This window comes from Nuphar pumila, chromosome 2, assembly GCF_984573655.1.
Source record: "Nuphar pumila chromosome 2, dmNupPumi1.hap1.1, whole genome shotgun sequence".
NCBI classification, from domain to species: domain Eukaryota; kingdom Viridiplantae; phylum Streptophyta; class Magnoliopsida; order Nymphaeales; family Nymphaeaceae; genus Nuphar; species Nuphar pumila.
In genome coordinates this window covers 8,006,226-8,031,146 of record NC_143250.1, presented here as the reverse complement: position 1 = coordinate 8,031,146, position 24,921 = coordinate 8,006,226, and the positions used below count along the sequence as shown (strand labels likewise).

The window sequence follows — 24,921 nt, the reverse complement described above, 5'->3', positions numbered from 1 at the left end:
TTAACATTATCATGTTTGAAATTTAGGTAGGGTAAAATGAGGCAAATGTGTTGAGATACATCGCACATGTGTATCCAAAGGTACCATGTGTTGATGGTCTAGCTCCACATGAGCCTCAGTTTTACCAATTATGGTCGGTAGGCATAGTGATTACGCGTGTCAGAGCTTTTACCAAAGTAAGACTCCGATGACCCCCTACACTCGCCCAGAAATAAGTATATTCAGGGCCTTTTATTTATTATTTTTTCTATTAGGTTTGTCTCGTATATGCTTTCTTTTGATACGTATCTTTTGTCATGCAGTTTCTAGTTCTGTGATTTTAGATGGTTCAAGTTATATACAGTTTCTTAATGAATCTAACTTTAGTGATTGGAAAAAAATTGTTTTTTTTACATTAAGGTATATGGATTTAGATCTGGCCCAAAGGATAGATGAACCTACTGCCTTGACTGATCAAAGTACTGCTGATAAAAAGATTGCTTTTAAAAAGTGGAAGCGTTCGAATAGGCTTAGCCTGTTGCTTTTGTAATCTAAGGTGGCTAAGAATATTCGCATTGCTATCCCACAATACAGGACAGTGAGGAAATTTTTGAGTGCTATTGAAGCACAATTTGTGAGTTCAAATAAGGCCAGAGTTAGTACCCTAATGTCAAAGCTTATAAGTATAAAATATTCTGAAGGGGGTAATATTCGCCAGCACATTTAAGAAATATTCGCCAACACATCTACATCATCGTTGTTGTAGATGTAGGACTTTCCTTTGGTTGAAAGGTTACTTATTAGCTAGATGAGATATCATATCCCATGAGCTCAACGGACAGCCAATGTGATGCACATGTTGATTCTTTAGTGTACGCACGGCCAGAACTAGTGGTCATTGACACTCCTAACATTTTCATTTCCTGGTACTTGTGAATAGGTTTCTAAGGACACCAAAGTCTTGCTGACAAAGACTAGCATTTTGAAGTGCATGGAACAGAAACAAGCAGTGCCCTGAGAATGGAAAGCCTAAATACTAAACTCCAAGAGAAAAGATATTGCTGCTTTATTTTTCATCTAAAGGTTGCTTGGAAACAGAATCTTGCATAGCGATTTGGAATTACTATTTAAATTGATATTCTTTTACATGTAAGGCAGGAGGTATAACAACCCTTCAGTAACATTGACCAATAATGCTACAGAATCAGAAATGAACAAATAATACGATGGCATTAATAATGAAGATGATCATCATAACTTGATGTACCTTATGTCAAAGAGCCTTTTTTTCCTTGGTCTCCCACATCAGCACATCTGATAACATCCATTGTTTAATATTGGAATAAGTGGCAAGTGCCAAATACTGGGAGAAGCAAAGAATCATTATAAGGGCATCAAACAGAAATGGATATTTCTTAGGAGGGCTCACAGATAAGTACATGCCATAAAGAATAAGAGAGAAAAGAAGAGGGACAGCCATCAAGGCTTTGACACTGGAGGCAGTCCTTGAACCTTTACCATGTTGTCCAAATGGTGCATAAGCAACAAGAATGCAGAGGGAAAGAAGTGCAATGTGTGGCAGAAACAACCCATCACGGCAAAGCAAAGGATACATTGATAGAAGAGCATAGTAGCTAAACCAGTTGAAAAAAGTAGTTTCTTCCAGTGCTAAAAGGCTTGCAGGCAACAGAGGCAACAATATTGACTTCTCGTGAACTGCAAATTAACACACACAGATATGGGCTCATAAGATTTTCATAAGAGCATCACCTATACGGATAGACAATATTGGAAGATTACGGAACTGCTCAAAAAGAAAGCAAGAAAGAAGTCTCTCTCTCTCTCTCTCTCTCTCTCTCTCTCTCTCTCTCTCTCTCTCAGACACAAAATGCATACCCAAAAATGACAGAACAGGAGAAAAAAGCTTCCTTTAAATTCTAATTGTAAGATCAAAGCCTTTTGAAAAATAATATAATTTTCCCAACTAAAAGGATAATCTAACAAACCTTTGTTCACTTTAAGAATGAACAACAAAAGCACCTGGATTCATTTCAAATGATCCTTTTTTAGGCCATCTCAAACTTGTGAAAGGAACAAAAAGATTCTGTTCAGGTTGTCCAATGAGTTTGTTTCAAATGCGAATTGCAGTGTGGAAATAAAAGGTACCTTGGAATGAAAATAAATAGAATGAAAATGAACTGTTGACCAAAGCATAAAGGAAGCCTCGGCTGCTTGGAGCTTTTATCTGCTGTATCATTGATGGTAAAGCGGCAGCAACAGTTGCACTCAAACTGAGCCACTTCAACTCTCGTGCGCCGAACAACCTTTTCCACTTCACAAAAAATGAAGTGCTACACCAAAAGTTAGCCACATAGTCCTCATAGATTCCTCTTTCAAATGGAACCAAACGGGATAAAACCTGCTGTGATAATCAGATTAAACACGATGACATGGGAAATATAACAAAGTTCATAAAAAGGAAGTGCATTCTTACCTGCAAGACTGTTTCCATAGAGTAGAGATAAGGCCACCAAATAACAAAGAATGTCATCAAGACAGTAATTCCCAGTTTTAAGATTTCAAAAACTGGATTCTGATGCCTTAGGCATTTTCCTAAGAGATGGCTGAAAAAGGCAGGAGCAAAATATGCACTCATCTGCAAGATTGCAGCAATTATCTCATAAATGAAGCACAGAACGAAAGACAATGATAATTCAGAACACCATGAAAGAAAACAAAATTGGAAAAACAAAGTTTTCTTAGGCCCTGTTTGGATATGTTTTTATTTATTGCTTATAAAAATAAATTAAAGTACATTTTATAAAGAAGATGCCCTTATTTTTAATCATGTGAATGTTTGTATCACCAACTATTTAAATTTTAATGAACAAGAAAAGAAGATTAGTTAGTAGTGGTAGTGGCGGATGGTGGTAGTGGTAATGGTGACAGTGGTAGTTGTGGTAATGGTGATGGTGGTAATGGCAATAGTGATGATGGTAATGGGGGTGATGACAATAGCGATACTGCTGGTGGTGGTGGTGGCAATGGTAATAGTGGTAGTGGTGATGCTGGTGGTGCTGGTGGAGGAGAAGTGGTGGTGATGATGATGGTAATAGTGGTGATGGGAGTGGAATGGAAGAAAATAAGTACTTACCCCCAAAAAAAGTAGGTCTCCCTATATTTTTGAAAAAAGGGGGTCAAATTTATAAAATATCATTAAAAATAATAAAACTAAATGATCCAAACACCAAAAACTTGATATTTAAAATAAGTATAAACGGCAAGGAGCAATTTAAAAAGTGATCCAAACAAGGGGTTAATTATGGTCAGGAAAAATGACCCTATAAATGCAATCAAGCAGAATATGATGTACATAACAATGCCCTGGGATAAACAAGGGAACTGAAGAGAGATAGAGAGAGAAACTCGTAACAGTGACATTATATATCATACATGAAAGATTTTTTGCAAGCAACATAATAACACAATAAACCTGCTTATGATTGAGTGCTAGACTGAAGAAGACACAAGCAACCAGATCATTCTTGGACAAGATTGCAGCAACTGCTCCAATTGTTAGCCCCAAGCTTATGCAGTTGTACTGTCGGTGAAAAAATGCCAGCCAATGCATATATCAAACAAAAAACATGATGAAAGAGTCAGAAACTACTAATTCAAGTCCTCACATGATCTGTCAGGTAGCGCCACATACCTGAAAGTGGCCATGGTCTATTAAGATCAGACTTGGATTAAGTAAGATCATAGCAAGAAGCCAAGTCATTTCTTCATCTTTGCTGCTAAAGTAATAGACTGATACAAAATAGACAGCGGCTGGAAAAAATATAAGTGCATCAGATGATAAAACAGTCCACCTCATCAGCAGCTTACTGAAAGTCACAAATTAAAGGATTAATTAGAAAAGCACCAGGAGGTTGCACAAAGACTTAGTAAATTATTTATTACATGATAGCAATTTGGTAATAAGCATTGCCAGAGATAGAGGCAAGGGATGTGGAGTTCCATCTTTGTAATTATTGCATTTTTCTGTATATGGCTGTCAATTTAATGTGCATTTCATTATTGCAATTATTATTTATAACAGAGGCAAAATAGTAAAATAGGTTCAAGGTTGTCCTATTCTCTTTAAGATAATGGAATAGGGCATCCTTGGTCAGATTGATGAGGATTCCTTTACAACAAGCTGTATGGTTTGGATTCCTCCCTTCTCTTCTTGTCACTTCTATCTCAAGATATTGAGCCCCCTATAAGTGAAACTAAATTCTAATATGACAATTCTCCGTTCTTTTTCTTTATCCCTATGTTACACGGACACTTCAACCAGGATGAAGTGTCGGTGACGGACACGGCTTGACACCGACACCAACATGGGCATGCTTGGACATGACACCAACATGCCATTTTTTAATGTGAAAGTGTCCAAAAATTTGAACATGGCATGTTGAGTGCCCAACAGTTTGAAGTAAATTTGGGCATCATGTCCATAGTGTGTGTGTGTGTGTGAGAGAGAGAGAGAGAGGAAGTTTCATACCCCCCCCCCTCTTTTCCTTTTTTATTAATGAGGTACACCCCCTCATTAATGAAGGGCAGGCCTCTTATTAATGGTGGTGATTCTCTATCTTCTCAGTGCCTTAGTATTAAGACAAAATTACTTCATATGGTTCTAAGGATATTTTGGTATACATGTTATGTTCATGTGAACAGTACTGCAAGTTAGATTCTAGAGTTGCCAACTATGTGTTTTCAAGGTTCCACCTTCTCAAACGGGCCACAAATGTTATGGTCCAATGGCCAAAAGATGATATGTAACTATGTATGTCACTTCTATTGTATGAAATAAGTAGTAGTCATCAGAAGTTGAGTTAGTTTGAATCAATAGTTTATCTAGTGCCCCAAGTGATAAGGAACATGCAGAATAAGAGGCAAAAAAAGTTTTTAAACCTCCAAAGTGGATGAAAAAATATGCTCTTGGAGAAAGTTGTTCAGCCTCCTTTGTTTTCTTCTTTATATTCTTTTTCTTCTTCCGCCTTCTTCTCCGCTCATAGGAGAGAGAGAGAGAGACTTCCTCTCAAACCCCTCCCCCCCTCAAAAAAAACAAACAAACAATAAGACCTATTACTTTTAGAAAAGAAAAGGACAAAAGTCCAAAATTACAAAAGTATCCACATTTTTAACTCTTAACAAATGTGACTTAAGTGGTTTATAAGTGTGGATCCTGATCCAATCCACTGTTAAAATATGTAATCTCATATAATATCTCATATGTAATCTCATAGACATGTAATGTTTTATCTTCTTTCTAGTTAGGATTTTTCGTTTTAATTAATTCTAGTTAAAATACAACTAGAATTAGCCAAACCAATCCATCATTGGACTGATTTGGCCTTTACCTTTTTGACTAGTCAAAAAGGTAAATCCAAAAAGAGTTGTTGGACTCCCCAACAGCTCTATTAGAGCCGTTGGAGAGTCCAACAGCTCTCTTAAGGCTTCTCTCTACCTCTCTATAAATATGGGGCTATTCCCCTTGTAAATACTTACTCTTGTTTTGGGTTTTTATCTCAAATCAATAAAATTGTTTATTTTTCATTTTTATACCCGTTTCGGGTTGTGTGTATTCTTAAGTTCTCTTTGTGAACCTTTGTGGTTCTTATGATGTATTTGTGAGAACTTGTTGAGAGACATTTGTTGTAGCGTATTTTTCACTTTCTTATATGGTATCAAAGCAAGGTCGGTGGACGTGTATTGGGAAGCGTGCCATGCAACTACTCTTCAAGAAAGTGAAGTCTCTTTGAAGGAGTGCTTGTGTGTAGCCTTGAAGGGCGTGGAAGGCTACTTATTTTCGATCCTTGTGGCTAAAATATTCCTCTTCCCACTTGCTTTTCTTCTTCCCCTCTCATTCTCAAGCTTGTAAAATGGATGACAATGATAATGTCACCATTAAGTCCATAAAACTCAACGATTCAAACTATGTAACATGGGCTTCAATCATGAAGCATCTTATTTGGGGAAAGGGTCTATGGGGCTTAGTTGATGGAACCGATAAGGAACTTAAACTAACGCTCACTAAAGAAGAAGGTGGAAGAGAAGTACCTCTTTCGGAGGTGGAAAAAACTAAGGCCATCTCCACATATGAAAAGGAATGAAAAGAATGGAGAATGGGTCACGCCAAGATCATGTCTTGGCTAATTTCTAGTGTAGACATAAAGAAGTGTTCAAGTCTCGCAAAATTTGAACATGCTAATGATGCGTGGGAATATCTTAAGAGAATGTATTCTCTTAAAGATATTGCTCATATATGTAACTTACAAGAAAAGGTTCGGAATATGGTTCAAGGAGAGAGAAGTATTAGAGAATACTATAATAGCTTATCCGAACTATGGGAAGAGTTGGCTCTTCTTGAACCAAAGTGGCATTGTCCACAAGACATTGAGCTTCGCCAAAATCAAGTAAATGCGGAGCATTTTTTTCAATTTATAAATGGGTTGAGACCCGAATTTGAATCAACCAAGTCCGCTCTTCTACATCGGGGAAATGTTCCCTCTATTGAAGATACCATTGAAGAGCTAAGTATGGAAGAAAATAGACTCAAGAAACGAGTCGACAAAAGCGATGATGATACAATTTTAGTTGTATCTAGACCAGGTAATCACATTCGCACATACAAACCTCCACATATTGGGAGAATAAACAATGAAAGGCAAGGAGGCGATTTTGAAAGGAGAAAAGTTATTTGTTATTACTGTCATGAACCCGGACATGTTAAAACTTACTGTCCAAAGTTGAAAAAATCTTATGAGAAGAAGGTAGCTGTTGTTGAATCAAAAGAATCAAATGAGACATCCATTGGAAACATGTCCCTGTCTCAGTTGGTGGAGGCTCTACAACCTCTTCTTAAAGGAACTTCTCCCTCAGCTGGAGTTGCGATCTCTTCTGTTGGCACCTCCGATCCAGGTAAACCCCTATGGCTTCTTGACTCTGGTGCTTCTTTTCACATGACACCAAATTTAAAATTACTGTCGCATTGTTATGACTCAAGTGGATCGAGTGTTTTTACTGCGGATGGAACATCCCTTGAGATAAAAGGAATAGGAAATTTCAAAAATAACTCTCAAAACTCAAAAGGATTTTGTGTTCCAAAGATTAGATATATCCCCAAACTTAATCTAAATCTCTTATCTGTTTCTCAATTAACTGATTATGGGTGTAATGTTTCCTTCTCTTCTCATGATTGTCAAGTACAGGATCACCAGTCAGGGAAGCTGATTGGGGAAGGCCATAGAGAAGGAGGCTTATATTACATGGATTTTTTGGAATTACCCAAGAAAACATTATGTTGCAATGTTCAAAAAGTAGGCTTGGATCTTTTACACCAAAGATTTGGTCACCCTTATATATCCAAGCTTCAGTACTTTCCAAACATGGAAAAAAATTGTAATTTTGAAACTTTCACTTGTGAAAAATGTATTCTTGAAAAAATGAAACGACTAACATTTCAAGAAAGAACTTTTGTCTCCACTCGACCACTTGAATTAATTCACTCTGATGTTTGGGGTCCTGCACCAGTTACGTCAAAAGGTGGGTTTTTATACTATGTAATTTTCGTGGATGACTTTACACGATATACCTGGATTTACTTTCTCAAACACAAATTTGAAGTGTTCTCTTTTTTTCAAATATTTCATAATATGGTCAAAAATCAATTTAAGAATGATATTTCAATATTTCGCACTGATTCAGGGAGAGAATTTTTATCAACTGAATTTAAAGAATATTTGAACTCACATGGAATTTCACACCAAAAATCTTGTCCCTATACCCCTCAACAAAATGGGTTAGCTGAGAGAAAACACAGACACATTATAGAAACAACTAGAACACTACTTATCACACATCAAGTTCCTAAAGTTTTTTGGGCTGAAGCTATTTTAACTGCTGTGTATCTTATTAATAGGATGCCCTCATCCTCAATAAAGAATATTTCTCCTACTGAAAAGCTTTATAAACAAAAACCTGATTATTCTAGACTGAGGGTGTTTGGGTGCAAGTGTTTTGTTTTTACAGATAAGAATGATAAATTCTCTCCACGTGCTATACCCTGTACTTTTTTAGGATATGCAAATAATAAAAAAGGATACAGATGTTTTGACCCTAAAAACAACAAGTTATACGTTTCAAGGAATGTATCCTTTCTAGAAAATGAAAGTTTTTTTGAAAACAAAAACTCTACTGAAATAGATGAGTATTCCTTCTTGTTGGATCTAGTTCCAAAGGATAGTGAAAGAGAAATTGATCTAGATGATCAGATGGATGTGATTGATTCTGATCCTCATAGAAATAGTCAAGATTGTATTCAATACTCTAGACGAGGAAATTTAGAAAGACAATGTGCCCTGGATAAATACACAAGGGAACATGAATCTGCCTCTTCATCTAGAAAATCCACTAGGATCTCGAGGGTTCCTGCAAAGTTTGTGTCATATCAGTCTTTTTCACCAAAACATCAAGCCTTTATTGCTCTAATTCATTCCTATGAAGAACCTCCCAGTTATGATATAGCCAAGGATCAACCAGAATGGGTCAAGGCTATGAAAGTCGAATTAGAAGCCTTAGAAAAAGCAAATACTTGGACCATTCAAGACCATCCTTCAAACAACAAGAAACCTATTGGTTGTCGCTGGGTGTATAAGGTGAAAACCAAGAGTGATGGCACTTTTAAAAGATTCAAGGCCCGGTTGGTGGCAAAAGGCTATTCTCAAGAATATGGAATAGACTATGAAGAGACCTTTGCCCCAGTAGCTAGAATGACCACTGTTAGAATCCTAATAGCTCTTGTATCAATAAAGGGATGGCATATCTTTCAAATGGATGTTAAAAATGCTTTTCTAAATGGAACTTTAGCTGAAGAAGTATACATGGACCCACCACCAGGAATGAATATACCTAAAGGGAAAACACTTCGCCTAAACAAGGCTTTATATGGTCTCAAGCAAGCTCCAAAAGCTTGGTATGATAAGTTTAGTAAGGTTATGCTTGATTTTGGTTTTCGATTTTGTCTTACTGACACAACTTTGTTTGTTAAGAATTCTGATGCAGGTATTATCATCCTTCTACTTTATGTTGACGACATGATCATCATTGGAAGTGATAAACAGGGAGTTTATGATATTAAAAAATTTCTCAAAACACATTTTGAAATGAGTGATTTGGGTTTTTTGAAATATTTTCTTGGTATAGAAGTTGCCTACTCACCTAGAGGTTACTTGCTAACTCAATCTAAGTTTGCATTAGATATTGTTGCCAGGTCAGGTATTTCAGATGAAAGACATGTTGATACTCCTGAGATTGTGAATGTCAAAATGAAGATTGATGATGGAGAGTCACTCGAGAATCCGACTCCGTATAGGCAACTTGTTGGGGCTCTATCGTATCTATCTATCACAAGACCTGACATTACACATGTGGTTCATACAGCCAGTCAATTTCAACATGCTCCAACTTTTGTTCATATGGGAGCAGTTTTGCGTATTATTAGATATATCAAAAATTCTATTTCTCGAAGATTATTTTTATCCGCTTCCTCTAACTTAGAATTGCTTGCTTATACTGATGCAGATTGGGGTGGTGATCCAAATGACCGTCACTCAACTACAGGTTTTTGTGTCTTTTTAGGAGAATCCTTGGTGTCTTGGCGATGTAAGAAGCAACAAAAAGTCTCTCTCTCATCAACTGAAGCTGAATATAGGGCAATGGCTACAACTACTATGGAATTAGTCTGACTTCGACGTTTACTTTCCGATATGGGAGTTGAAAGTCCAAAAGCATCAAATCTGTGTTGTGACAACAAGAGCTCTATCTATATTGCAAGCAATCGGACATTTCATGAACGCACCAAGCATATAGAAATGGATTGCCATTATGTTCGAGAGGAATTTTTGCGTGGCACCATCAATCTTCCCTATGTTGCTTCAGAATATCAGCCGGCCGATTTCTTCACCAAGCCTCTCGCTGCTCCTAGGTTTCACTTTCTCTTAGGCAAACTTTCGGTTATCCAACCGTAAGTTTGAGGGGGAGTGTTAAAATATGTAATCTCATATAATATCTCATATGTAATCTCATAGACATGTAATGTTTTATCTTCTTTCTAGTTAGTATTTTTCGTTTTAATTAATTCTAGTTAAAATACAACTAGAATTAGCCAAACCAATCCATCATTGGACTGATTTGGCCTTTACCTTTTTGACTAGTCAAAAAGGTAAATCCAAAAAGAGTTGTTGGACTCCCCAACAGCTCTATTAGAGCCGTTGGAGAGTCCAACAGCTCTCTTAAGGCTTCTCTCTACCTCTCTATAAATATGGGGCTATTCCCCTTGTAAATACTTACTCTTGTTTTTTGTTTTTATCTCAAATCAATAAAATTGTTTATTTTTCATTTTTATACCCGTTTCGGGTTGTGTGTATTCTTAAGTTCTCTTTGTGAACCTTTGTGGTTCTTATGATGTATTTGTGAGAACTTGTTGAGAGACATTTGTTGTAGCGTATTTTTCACTTTCTTACATCCACACCCAAACCTCATACAATCTTAGAATAAGATTAGTAATCGTATTTGAGAAAATGGAACAAGAACTGTGTAACTTCAATCCCATAATGATGGTATTGGGTCTTGGAGTGTCACAATCATGTAATTAGGTCTTAGGTCCAATAATCTAGTTAACGTTAGGTTTTAAGGGAGGGAGCTCATGTCTTTGAAATAAAGTGACAGTGGAGGTTCACTGCCTCGATGTGGTGAGAATGGAGGGTGCTTCTTCTTCAAAGTAGGAGCTCTCTCTCTCTCTCTCTCTCTCTCTCTCTCTCTCTCTCTCTCTCTCGTGTCCTATAGATGCAAATCTCAATGATCTACAATAACATTTGTACGAGTCGCTATCTAAACCACTATTCTGAATGAGCAGGTTTCTGAATTAATGAAGAAGCTTAACTAATAGAATGAGTTATTGTGTTGTACATGTAATACTAACACCCTCAAAGGACGACACTTCACGAATGTGCTATAATATTGACCTAGCACTTCTGTTTAGCATGGACCATTTGCTAGAAATTGATTGTTGAATTGTGCTTGTTCAATGAAAAAACATGATTTTTTTTGCCTTGAATATTTATAAAGATTGTGGGTTGTTGATTTTCAACCCCAAAAAACTTGTTCATTTGTCATAACTGAACGATCCAAGTGTTGATTCCTGCAAAATGCAACATGTAGATCATATCTATATGGTCAGACTTCAAAAATAACACCCCCCCCCCTCGGGAAATGCCTGTCCATGCCTAAGCCATCCTCTCTCTCTCTCAAAGTATAAATGTATATTATTGTCACCAATATCAGCAATATATTGAAAATATGGCGAGAAATACCGATATTTTAAGGTAGCTGATATTAAAAGGAATATCTTAAAATATTTTCAAAATATTGCCAAAAGACAAATTATCGCGATATTATCACAATAATATCACGATTTTTTTGGGAAAACTCTTTTATTTTTTAAATTTTAAGTTTGCATTTCCTATTTTTTGTTTCTTTTATATTTTAAAACCTTCAAAACATGTTTATTTATATTTTTGGAAAAAAATTAATGCAAAACTTATTAGTTTCTTATTTTTTTGTTGTTATTTATATTTTTTTCAAATTTTTAAACTCCCAAGATTTTTCAACTTTTGAAAATCTCTTCGAGAAATATCCCCGTCGATATAATACCTTGAACGATATAGGTGACTATGATGTATATATAAACCATAATCACATATATCAGCGATATTTTCAAAATATTGTGATATTATCATTGTATTTTCAGCGGAACAATATTATAGGTAAAATGTCACAATATTTTGAAAATATCATCAATTTGATTATATTGTGATATTATCAATTATTTTAACTGTATTTATTTATTTTATATACATTAAATATGTTTTTCTTCTTTATTTTACATTTTTGCTTATTTCTTTTACTATATATGTATTTTATTGTTTAAATATGGTTATTTTCTTACTTATTTTTGTTAGTTTTTTTTTTATTTTTTTTAAGCCCCGAGATCTTCCTGAGATTTATCATCAAACCTATAATATGTGAGAAATAGTCGATACCGATATTTGAGACTATGATATAAACCCATAATAAATTGAACGTTGAGTGAACCTCTTAGTGGTAAATCACTTCTCAATGCCGTCTAGGACAAAATTACTTCACATGGTTCCAAGGATATTTTGGTACACATGTTAGGTTCACGTGCACAATACTGCTAGAGATAAGTTAGATCCTAGAGTTGCTAGCTATGTGTTCTTAGGGTTCCACCTTCTCAAAAGGGCCACAAATGTTATGGTCCACTGGACAAAAGATGATATGTAACTATGGTTGTCACTTCTATTGTATGAAGTTAAAGAGTTTATTTGAAGTCGAGTTACTTTGAATCAATAGTTTATCTAGTGCCCTAAGTGATAAGAAACTTGGAAAAGAAGAGAAACTGAAGAGGCAAAAAAAGTTGTTCAACCCAAGGTTACCATAAGCGCTATTTGTCATGGGGAAGAGCGCTTCACTGAAACGCGGTTCGAAAGCACGAAACACCACACTTCCGAAATAGCATGGGAACTGCAGTTTTATTTTGAAAAGTGTGTTTTCCATATAGGGGAAGCGTGATTCCCGCTAATTGGGAAGCTTCCCCCCAAAAGGAAGCAATCTTCCCTTTTTGACCTCTTGTTTTGATTTTTTTTACAAAAAAAAAGAATTGAAATTTAAAATACCCTTTTTTAAAAGGTATTATGGTAAATAAGCCCTATAAAAGGAAAAGTTGAAACCTAATTCAACTCTCTCATGTTCTTTCACCCTCTATCTCCCATTTGTCTCTCACTCGCTCTCTTTTTCTCTCACGCTCTCTGTCTCTCTTCCTCTCTCGCTCTCTGTCTTCTTCCTCTTTCGCTCTCTATCTCTCATGCTCTTTCACTCTCTGTATATTTTTCTTAAATTAGTTTCAGATTTTCCATCTCTGATTGGATGAAAAACTGAAATTGCTTCCTTTTTAATTAAAAATCAAAATTATGTAACTCGATTGCTGAAAATTTTGTATTTTTATTAGCAGTGAATTTTTTGTTTGTTTTTAGACATTATGAAAAAAGCCAAAATTTAAAACCTGAAGTTACTAGTATTGTTTTTTTTTTCCTTGTGATCCTCATTTGCTTTTCGTGTCATATCGGGAATATCTCTTACAAGCTACAACCCCAAACTTGTTAATTATTTCTTAGAAAACTTTATCTTATAAATAGGAAATGTGCTTTGAATTTATTTGTTATCTTGGCTAAGTGTATTTTATAAAAAGTTGCTTAGCATTGGGATTATTCCACATAAACCCATGCTTTTAAATTTTACATTCCAATTGAATATTGTTGAGCTTTAACAGAGGTTCTGTAAATCATAATTATAGTCTAAGACTCTAAGCGCTATAACTTTGGTGTCTTGACTATTTATGGCATGTTAAAATCTTGGTTTGTAAAATGCAGGCATGCATGTTAAAATCTTGGCTTGTTTACATACATTTATTTAGGCATGATTCAATGAAAAATTGTTCACTAATGGTAGTGCCACAAATAGTGCAATGGTACCATTTTGAAGGTCGTCTCTTGGATGCATACAAAGGCATGCCATTTAGCATATTGTTGTGTTCATGTTATATAGTCTTTAGATTAATACATGTACTTTTGTGATGCAGGTATATTTGTTTATTCTTTGTTTCACTAATGACTATGACAAACTACTATCTCAACAATTATGGTAATGATGACAATTTTTTTTGCAATTTGGAGCATGAATCTACTAGTGGTGTTAAGAATGAGAATGACAAAAATGATAAGGAGTCTGATTGTCCATATGTGTTTGAGGTAGGAGAAGAAAATTGTTTCAATGAGGAAGATGAAAAAAAATATGACTTAGATCTGCAAAAATATTTATCATGGGTCATATACTCGAGTTTTTGTACATCTAATGGAAGTTCTAAAGGAAAAGAGTGTTGAAATTATCTTTTGTTTTAAAGTTACAAAAAATAAAAAGTTGGCAAGAAAAAATAAGAAGTAAGTTTGATGAGTGAAAGTTTCATCAGAAACATTTGAGTTGAAAAGATCAAGAATTAATAAACTGAAGCCTAATATGACTACTACATTTTCTTTTGCCTCTATTGGAAGTTGAAACATAGTTGATATTCGTGATACCTTTAAAAATATAGAAATAGACGATGTAGATCATAAAATTATTAGGTTTTTATGTGCAAATGGCATTCCTTTCAATGTGCTCTGATCACCGTACTGGGAAGAGATGATATTAGCAATTAGTAAAGTGCTTGGATATAAGCCCCCATCATATAAAAAAGCCTGAACAATGATGTTTGACAATGAAAAGGAGTATGTTTATAGAGAGTTAAGTGAATTTCGAGAAAAGTTTGAAGTTTCCATTATGATTGGACAAATATAAAGAACAAGCACCTGATAAATATACTTGAATCAAATTGTTTCGTGTCGATATTCTTATTTGCGAGCGACTTTTCTAATATGCAACAGTCGGCTGCAAATACTGCCGAGTTTTTTAAGACTGGATTTAAAATGGTGGAGGCCTTTTAATTAAGTGTAAGTGATTACAAACAATGTAACAAATTGCAAGTAAGCTAGTGAAGAATTGAGGCAAACATACAAGTATACTTTATGATCACCTTATGTTGTACACCCTCAATTTGATCTTCAAAGATTTAGCACATGAGTTTCATTGGTTGGGAGAAACATATTTGCAAAGTAAAAACAATCATTCGAAAACATTAGCAATCTTTAAAAGTAATGAAAAGTTTGAGTCAATAAAGATTGCAAAAACAATGTTTGCTTCACATTATACTACTCTAAAGCACTTGTTTGATGTAAGGGAGAACTTGAGGCTTACAGTTATATAAGATAAATAGAGTGAGTAAAAGCAATCATGCACTGATGAGACTATGAAAATGAGGGTTATTACAAAAAAATTTGTTCTTGATGAAAAATAATGGAATTTTGTTCGTTTAGTATTACTGATCACAAAACACATTTACAAGATTATCAAATTCAGTGATAAAAAAGAGCCTATAATTAGTGAAGTGTACGAAGGCATGAACAATATCTTAGGAGAGATCAAAGATGATTAAAAGGGCAACTAGATTTGTATGAAAAGATTCATGAGATTGTCTCAAATAGATAAGCTAGAATGAATGTGCATCTTCATAGTCTAGCCCACATGCTTACTCCAAAATATTATGAGTTAGAGTATCTCAAGATCCAAAATGCAGGAAGGGTCAAACGAGTTTCTCTTGGTAAAAATTTTATTTTATTTATTTAATAAAGTTTAAACTTTAATGATTTAATTATTTCATTATTTCATTTGCATTTTTTTGTTATAGCTAAACAATCTTTTTCTTTTTTGTAGAAAAATACAATGATATCTTAGATGGTGCAATACTCATGCTTGAAGTCATATTTGCTGGAAATGAAGAACTCTCTTCACTTTATAGGTTACAACTTATAGCTTTTGCATCAAAAAATGAAAGATTTAGCCAAAATGCAGCAAAAATAAATGCATTGAATGCTACAATGTTGGTCCTTAATTGGTTGCATTTTTTGTGGTGATACGCCCGAGTTGAGAGCATTAGCCATTAAGGTTCTATCTCAACTTATTAGCACATCTTCTATAGAAAAAAGTGTGTAGAGCACCTATATCTACATTCATAATGTTAAAAGAAATAGGCTTAATGAAGATCATGTTGATACCTTAGTATATATTCATTTGAATCTTCGATTAATTAACATGTATAATTCGTTACAAAGAAAGACTCAGTCGAAATGAAAAATCAATCCAAAACTTTCTATTATAAAAAAAAAATATTGAGATTAGAGGACATGCGCTGGAGAGATTTGGATGATAGTGCACAACAATCAAGCAATATTTCCAAATTCAAAACCAAAGATGCATAACCAATAGCTTCATTGCTTCCGATAACCATACGTACAAATGAGATTGAAGAGGGTACAAATAAATCCAACAAAGCTAGAAGAACTAGTAATATACAAGAGCGACCATCAGTTCCCTAAGGTTGGAATCCCCAGATTAATCGTTTGATTAGCAAGAGACCTAGGTAAGGTATGTGTTATACATCTTGTGTTTTTTTATTTTTACTTTTTTCTATATATGTATTTTTTATATTTTAAATTAAGGTTTTTGAAATTTTAAGTTTTTTACATATTCATTATAAGAAATGAAGGAATGAACGAAGGACGTGGAGATACAAGAAGTTCTTTTAGATCTATTGTTGACCTGAAGGAGAAGAGAAAGATGATAGATTATTGATTGGTGACAATAAAATGAACTCTTAAATTCTTGATTATTCCTTTGATTACGTAGTTGGAGTACTCCAACTTAGAAACTTTTATGTTGCTTTGGCTGTTTGGCAGTGACTTTTTTGTCATGAACTTATAATATTTTGTTGGTTTGATTTTAGTGTTATGTACTTTTATTTTGAAGTTTGCATGATGAAGTGAAGTAGTGGATTATGTTATTTTTAAAATTTAAAGTTTATACTTTAAACTTTGAAATGCTTGAAATTAAATTATGTTTTTACTTTTAGTGCTTAAATGTGTAATTTGTTTTGTGCACTTAAAAATTGATTATGTAGTTGGAGTAGTCCAATTTAGAAACTCTTTTAGTTTATTGATTTCTCATTTTCTATCTTGCAAGAATCACAACATCAAATAACAAGTCATTTGGTTCATTTCTTGAAAAAGGTATGCTTCTTAATCAATTTTATTAGTTTTCTTAATATATTATTTATTAAATGCTTGCATGCATGCATTTGTTAAATGGTTGCAACAAGAATATGAATTATAATTTTTTCTTGATGTATTATTTATTAAATGCTTGCAAGTTGCAATAGAATGCATTTGTTAAATAGCTGCAACAGGTATGAATTATGGATCTTTTTTATGTATTATTTATTAAATGCTTGCAACAAAATGCATTTGTTAAATGGTTGCAACATGAATATGAATTCTGAATTTTACTTGATATATTATTTATTAAATGCTTGCAATAAATGTATTTGTTAAATGGTTGCACTTTGCATATATGATTCAGTTTTTAAATACTCATGTTTTATTTTTTCAATGATCACATAAATCTAATATTTTGGTAAATTGGAAAAAATATTATTACATTTTCGCTTTTCTTTGGATTCCTACTTGCTTCCCTTTCACTTTCCACTTGAATCCTAGGTCGCTTCCTTCTTCGTTCTCCCTTCCAATCTTGGTTCCGTACGTAAAGCATCTGATTTGCACAGAGCAGACAACTTGGATACATATATAATATGATCCTAAAATTTTGTAAGTGTCTTGCTTTCCGCTCCGGCTTTCTCGACTGGCAACTCTGGTTCAACCTCAAAAGTAGATAAAAAAGATGCTCGTGGAGAAAGAAAGGTAATCATACTTGACTTGTGCTACCATACTTGAAGATATACCAATTTTAGAGATATATTGTCCTGCTCTTGGTAGCATATATGTTGACCTTGACCTTTCAATAGATATAAGAAAACAAAAGTTATTGTGTATTCTCAACTACTTTGTCACTTATTATCATCTAGTATTTGAACCATAGAAAATATTTATGACTCATCAGAATTGAATCCAATTTTTAAATGTGTAGATTAGGCATTTTCACATCCAAACAGGAGACCACGATAGTGGAAATGAAAGCCCTAAAAAAGAAATGATACTTGGGAAATTACTACTCTTCCATAAGAGGAAAGCAGTGGAATGCAAGTGGATAATATTGTAAAGTTTATATTTGTCTGTGGACAGGCAAATATAAAGTCAGACTAGTTGACAAAGGATATAGTCAAATGCATGGCATCAATTATCATGAGACATGCTCTATGAACAAGTTGAACTCCAAAGTCGTCTTCACACAGGTCACTCATAGAGGCTAGCTTCTGAACCAATTGGATGTAAAATATGTATTTCTGCATGAGAAACTTGAGGAAGATATTTGTGTTGAATCTTCTAAGAGTTTGGTCTAAAGGTGTGAAAAATTTTCAGCTCAAGAAAGTGATTTATGGACTAAAACAATCATCTAGAGCATGGTTTGTGCCACCATCCAATTTGGTTACAAGAGAAGCATTTGTGATCACACATTACTTACAAAAAGAAGAGATAAGGTATCTATTTTGATGGCATATATAGATGACACACTGATCATTGAAGATGACAAGATAAAAGAGTTGAAAGAGGGACTACATGAAGAGTTTGACATTAAAGACTTGGGAGAAAATAATTCCTTACAATTAGAGTTCTTCAATCAAATAAGAGCATGATCCTCACCCAAATGAAGCATGCACTCGATCTCCTCAAAAATACTGGAATGTTAGGTTGCAGAATTGTGAACAACCCCATTGAACATAACACATCAACCGAGATTCAAATCTAAGAAACTGTTTAAGGATGTTGGGAGATGTTAACGACTAGTTGACAAGCTCATATACCACAATATTACTCGGGTGGATAATGCATACACCATATAGTAAGTAGATATATGCATGCTCCACTTTAGTCTCACACAAATGCAGTATACAGAATCTTGAGGCATTAGAAGAGAAATCATATAAAAGGGTTGATATACAAGAACTATGGGCATTGTGATATATACATATATGAGAATGGGGATTGTGCTGCTCCTTTTTTCGTAAGGTCACGTTAGGACACTCCAAAAATCATAGTTTTAGGTGTTTTATGCTAGATATTAACTGTTAGATGTGTTTATAATTGTTTATTCAATAGAAAACATGTTTTTTATTAGGCATCTTTATGCTTAAATGTGTATTTTAAAGCGGTACAAAAATCAATGGTTGATATTGTACTAAATTTTGATGATAAAATATCCATATTTTTACATAAATCAATTAGAAACAAAACTTGCTTCTTAATAAATAAGCAATGATAAACACATCTAACGCTTCAGATCTAGCATAAAACACCTAAAACTATAAATTTTTGAGGGTTTTATCATTACCTAACGAAAAATGGGGAGCACAATCCCCATTATCTCTCTCTCTCTCTCTCTCTCTCTCTATATATATATATATATATATATATATATATATATATATATACATACATATATATATAGTTCATTGTGTTGGATCCATGGAAAGTAGAAGATCAATGTCAGGCTATTGTACTTTTATAGGTGATAATTTAGTCCCATGGGGAAGCAAAAACAAAAATGAGGTATATCAATCTAATGGGCAAAGTGTATGGGCAAAGGACTATGGGCAAAGTGTATTCTCTCCGAGTCAGGGGAAATTGTTAAGTTTCCTATGAACATATATTATGAAAATAAAGCTGCTATCTCTATTGCTTCTAATCCAGTTTAACATAAAAGGACAAAGCATATAGAGATATATTGTGATTTCATTAGTAAAAAAATTGAGTCAACTTTTTCAACCAATTTGTGTTAGGTCACAACTTCAACTTGCAAATATCTTTACTAAGGCACTTGGAATATCAAGAATCAAAAGCAACTTTGAAATGATTGACATCTTTTTCCAACTTGAGGGGCGTGTTGAAGATGAGACAAGGGTCATTTAAGTCATTTAGATAAAGTGTTAAGGGATTTTTCATCTTTTGCTCATTTTTTATCTTTTTAATTCTTTGTATTTGTAATTTTTTCACTTTATTGGGGCATATTTTGTCTTTAGTCAGACTCTTTTGAGTTCAATATGTAAAGCTATAGTGTAACCAGATAGTTCAATGAGCCCTAATTTTTTCATCATCATTTTTTTCTTCTTTATTTCTTCTCTTCTCCTCTAATCTCTCAAATACTTCATCCTTACCCTAATAAGAGTCAAATACCATGGAATGAACACTTCACTAAGAAGGTAAATTAGAAAAGATCTTATGATTAATGCAAAAGAGTCACTAGTGTGACAGTAAATTCAGGATTTGGGCTCTAATATACAGTAAGGATGTTTAAGGAAATATCACCAGCATGAACAGCATACGGTGGGTGAACTAACTGCAGAAAACCTAGTGGTAGTTTGTGTCATAGATAAGCGCCTTTCTAGCCTAATATGCATCTTTGCAAGAATGCGCTAGTAAACAAAAATAAAATAGAATGTGGTCGTGGCATATATAAGAATGATCAAGCTAGAGTTTAACACCAAGATGAAAAGAAGTCATATGATGTAGTTTGAAATGGTTTTGTGCATGTAAATGGAGGACTAAACACCTACAAAATATATAAGATATACATAGGGATACCAGTAAGGATTTGAAGGTAAATAGAGACAGACAAGTCTTTACAGGTGAACAATGAAGCAACAAGGAGTACCAATTAGTGTGAGAAACGAAGTGAAGTATAAGGACCTAAAAACTGGACAATGCATATAAGATAATTTATGCATTTCCCATCAAACTGATGAATGCCTCATGGATCCAATGTAAGGCAGCAAAACTGTCGTCAATGCAGATAGTTCTTCCTCTCATTTAATTCTTTTTTATACATGCAACACATCTCAATTTTTAAGTTTATACATTAATTGGGCAAATCATCAAATTGTTTCAGGATCTTCTCGAATCATGCAAATGAAGAAACAAACTCTATGTGTCTTAGACGACAGGTAGTGTGGTTTGGAATCCCAGTCAAACTGCACAGACTCTCTCTCCTATCATTGAACCAGCAGCTTCATAATATGCCCCTTGCCAGTCAGAAGAACATGACTGTTTCATAACTGTTTCATGGCCACCTATGCAACATACTATGTGCATTGTATCTGCATGTGTCTGCCACAGTTGCATTGTCAAATCAGATCGCCAAAAGTACTCAAAACTCAAGCATCAATTTTGCTAATTATGAAAATAGAAAATGTTTTTAATCACTCATGAATAGCATACGCTGTGTCAATCGCTCTCTTCTCTATCTTCTAGTGTCATCAAGCACTGCAATTCAAGACTTGGTAAAAGAGCTACTCACAAACTGGTAAAAGAGAAACACCTGAAGGGGGTTTCATAACCCCTGGAAGAGCCCAATGCGACCGATTCAGGGTCGAATTCCTGGAGGAAGAGGGAGTGAACGTAGCTCTGGTACGCCGTGAGTGGCGGGTAGTCAAGGCCCCAGTAAGTGAGATCGTTGGACGTAGTGTTCGTGTACCACTCCTTCACTGGAGTGTTGAGAGTGATCTCCATCCAATGCCTCTGAGCTTCGTAGTCTCCGTATTTGGGAGGAGTTGCCTCACCTATTCTCGTTCACAAACAAACAAGAACGAACAAATTGTAACCGAAAAGGGAAGAAATCAACCGTCTGAAGAACAAATCACAGAACAACAACTGATTCGACAGATAAGAGAACAAAGAATCGAAGAAGAAGAAGCGAACCAGAGTAGGAGTGCAAGGAAATGAGAAGACGAACGAAGAAGGCGAAGAGGAGGACGATGCAGAAAGCGGCATTCCTTCGATGGAGGAACCAGACGGGTCGCGAATCCAGAGTGAGGGTTTGTTGCTCTTCTGACAAGGAATGTGAAGTAGCCATGGCGATCAGAGCTGCATCCAGGACCTATCTGTTATGGATCATTAAATCGAGTTTTAACTTTTAAAGCAACGTACGCACGAACCAACCCACGTTTTAGTCGACTCTAAATCTCTGTCACAAAGACACGTAGACACAAGGACGCGCAAGTTTGATTTTTTTTTTTTGAAAAATAGGACACAATTTTTAATCGATAAAAAGATTAATTTTATGATGTTTTAATATTAAAATAGGTTTTTTATTAAAATAATACTTACAAATTTAAAATCATAAAAATATATTAAAATAATATTAACATATTAGCCATACCCATCGTGTTCGTGTTCGTGTCCATGTGCCACATGTGTGTCTGCTCGTGTCATGAGGGACACCACAAAAGTGGTGTGTCCCTATGACTTGGCTCAAAATTTGAGTGTGACTGTCTGTGATCCAACCCAAGTTAACAGCGTGGTGCACCAGGGTATTTGGTTCACAGACAAAGCTGGAGAAGAACACCATATTGTGTCCAGTCTTGTCTTGACACTGTTTAGGACAGTTACAAGGTGTCCTTGTCTAGCGTTTGCATCAACTGTGTTAAAACACTACCGTCCATGTGTCTGGTGTTTGTTTCATCATCGATAGGGATAGGGATGGCAGTGGACCGGGGGACAACGGGGCCCCGCCCCGCCTTGCCCCGTTTGGACAGGGGATGAAGGGCATGAAACAGGGATGGAGGCGAGGATGAAGATTAAAATCTGTCACCGTGCGGGGATGAACTTACGCTTTCCCCCACCCCGCCCCCATCTCAATCCCCGCCTTTCCCCACCCCACCCCGTCTCCAATCCTTTAAGGAATGACTGTACACCGAGGGGAAACAGGGTCCCGCCCCCCCTCACCCCCGTTTGGACCGAGGATGGAGGACATGAAACGAGGATGAAGGTGGGGGTGGAGGTTAAAATCCTGCGGGGATGAAGGTTCAGATTTTGAAACGGGAGGGGGGGGGGGGGGACCTTGTCCCTCGCCCCCGCCTCGGTCGACTGCCATCCCTAATTATCGACAACTTGGGCACAAATGTTTAAAATTTGTGTATTTTGATTAAAAAAACTTTCTTATTCTAAACCATAGTCACTTAGATTGTTCAGGGTAATTTCTTGACCAGGGTGTTTCTTGAAGAGATTTTCAAAAGTTGATAAATCTCGAGAATATCTCAGGAGTTTAAAATTTTGAAAAAAATATAAGTTAAAAAATTTATTTTTGTATTATTTTCCTTCAAAAAATATAAAGAAACATGTTTTGAAGGTTTTAAAATATAAAAAACAAATAATATAAATTAAAAAAAAAGAAATTTTTCAAAAAAAATCTTGATATTATCATGATAATATCGTGATATTTTGTCTTCTCGTGATATTTTGAAAGTATCATGAGATATTACCTTTAGTATTGGCTATGTTAAAATATTGGTATTTCTTGGGATATTTTCAAAATGTTGTTAATATTGGTGACAATGTTCTAAATATAAAGCAAAAGAAATTCATATTCTAAGCATAAAAATAAATAAATTCATATTTAGCATGCATTAACTAAATAAATTATAAAAAATAGATATTAAAATACAAAACCGTTAAAATCTAAGCATAAAAAAAACCAAATTTAGCATAAATTTACTAAATAAATTGCAAAACTAGAGGTTAAAATGTAAAACCCTAAAATCTATGCACACAAACAAAAATGGATTTAGCATGCATTCACTCAACAAATTGTAAAATATGAATTAAATAAAAAAACCCTCAAATCTCAATGTAATGCCCCAATTATTTAACTCCAAAATTTTAGAATATTTTTTTTTCACAGCGAAATTGTAAAATAAAACTTTGGTTAAATAGATCGGGCGAGTTACAGCGATTAATAGTAACTTTCGTACCATTCGACAAAATAATTAAGTATTGTCTTGGATTATTACATGTAAAACCATAATATGTAATAATAACAATTCTATTAGAGTTCTGCAGGACATCCTTAGAATTATAACAATTTCTCTGATATGTTTAATAGATACCTGAAAAAATAATAATTCAGAAGGGTCAGACTACACCCCATCTGAGAAAGAAGCATAATATCAATATGAATGTGCTCAGTGTCATGTGTACAAGTATATATGCAACACATGCGAATAATGAAAATGAAATGATAAAATTCATGTAAGTTCTATGAGATTCATTCAATACAACCAACTCATGATTTGGTATATAAAGAAAAACATTACTGTTATGCATCACATAAATGAACCACAACTATATTATAACAAATACAATATCAAGCAATGTATGTAATTAAATACATTTAAAAGTGAACTGACTTTATATTTCTCTTGTTAATTACCCTGTGGGTACGTACAGACATTTAACATTGTAGCAGACTGATATCGCATAAGGGTCTGTTATATTTTTCTAATTAATATTGTGTAACTAGCCGTATGGATACCCAAAGGGGATGGTTCACAACCGAGAGAGTACTCCCCAATAACAAGAACTAGAAAGATGATGCACTCTAAAAACTTCTGTAAAAGACTTGGATCTACTACCTAGGACACATTGATAGTCATGGTCCCCTAACTCGGAGGAGTGGAAATTGGGTGAGACGCTTCGCTCTTACAAAAACATAATTGTCCCAAGAAACTCGTATAATCTACCCTCTCCAAGGTAGAACATGGGTCTGATAATATACATTGTCTTTTAGGTGTACTCAGAACCCTGAGAAATCGGTAACATATACTGTCTTTCAGGTATACCAGAATCTCACAGTTTAGGTTATATGTGCATATATTCATTTTTTGTTTATTTCTTCGTGCGAGTCATTGCACCACAAGGGATTTCTAAAACTCCAAACCCCCACTCGGGTGATCAAGTGTATGCACATTATCAACCTAGTACACAATAGGCACTAACCAAAATTCTCAGAACTATGACTCAAATCTGAGCCAAGTACTTGTGCTTGCATTATTTTAAATTTTATTTTCAAGCTAGGGTGTACATATCATACCTCAGTGATCATGCAACCATGTGGCATGTCTCAAGTACAACGTTTCATAAGTACTCGTATGGTATTATAAAGGTTCTGCAGAACCGCAAGCTCAATCTTGAGCTTTTGCATAATTCATGACCCTACAATGATCATAATTATGCAAAGATCAAGATTATGCATTTAACAACAAGTGGTTCGTGCATTCATATACGAATCACATATTCAATTTACATGCAAAACAATTAACATCATGGATATCTTAGAGCTCAGCAGTAGCATAACATTATTCCTATGTTTATGCGATAAAAA

At 34.7% G+C, this 24,921-nt stretch overlaps 1 protein-coding gene across 1 annotated transcript; it reads right to left on the bottom strand.

Moving 5' to 3' along the window:
* Positions 1–1,167: 1,167 nt before the first annotated feature.
* On the bottom strand, positions 1,168–21,615 carry LOC149844643 (putative dolichyl pyrophosphate Man9GlcNAc2 alpha-1,3-glucosyltransferase). Its single transcript, XM_089985730.1, has 7 exons — positions 21,462–21,615; positions 21,082–21,322; positions 3,692–3,866; positions 3,473–3,580; positions 2,474–2,635; positions 2,146–2,398; positions 1,168–1,695 (listed from the first exon to the last, which is right to left on the bottom strand). Exons 1-7 carry the CDS (start codon positions 21,613–21,615, stop codon positions 1,253–1,255), a joined length of 1,536 nt encoding a protein of 511 aa, XP_089841856.1. The 3' UTR covers positions 1,168–1,252.
* Positions 21,616–24,921: the final 3,306 nt, after the last annotated feature.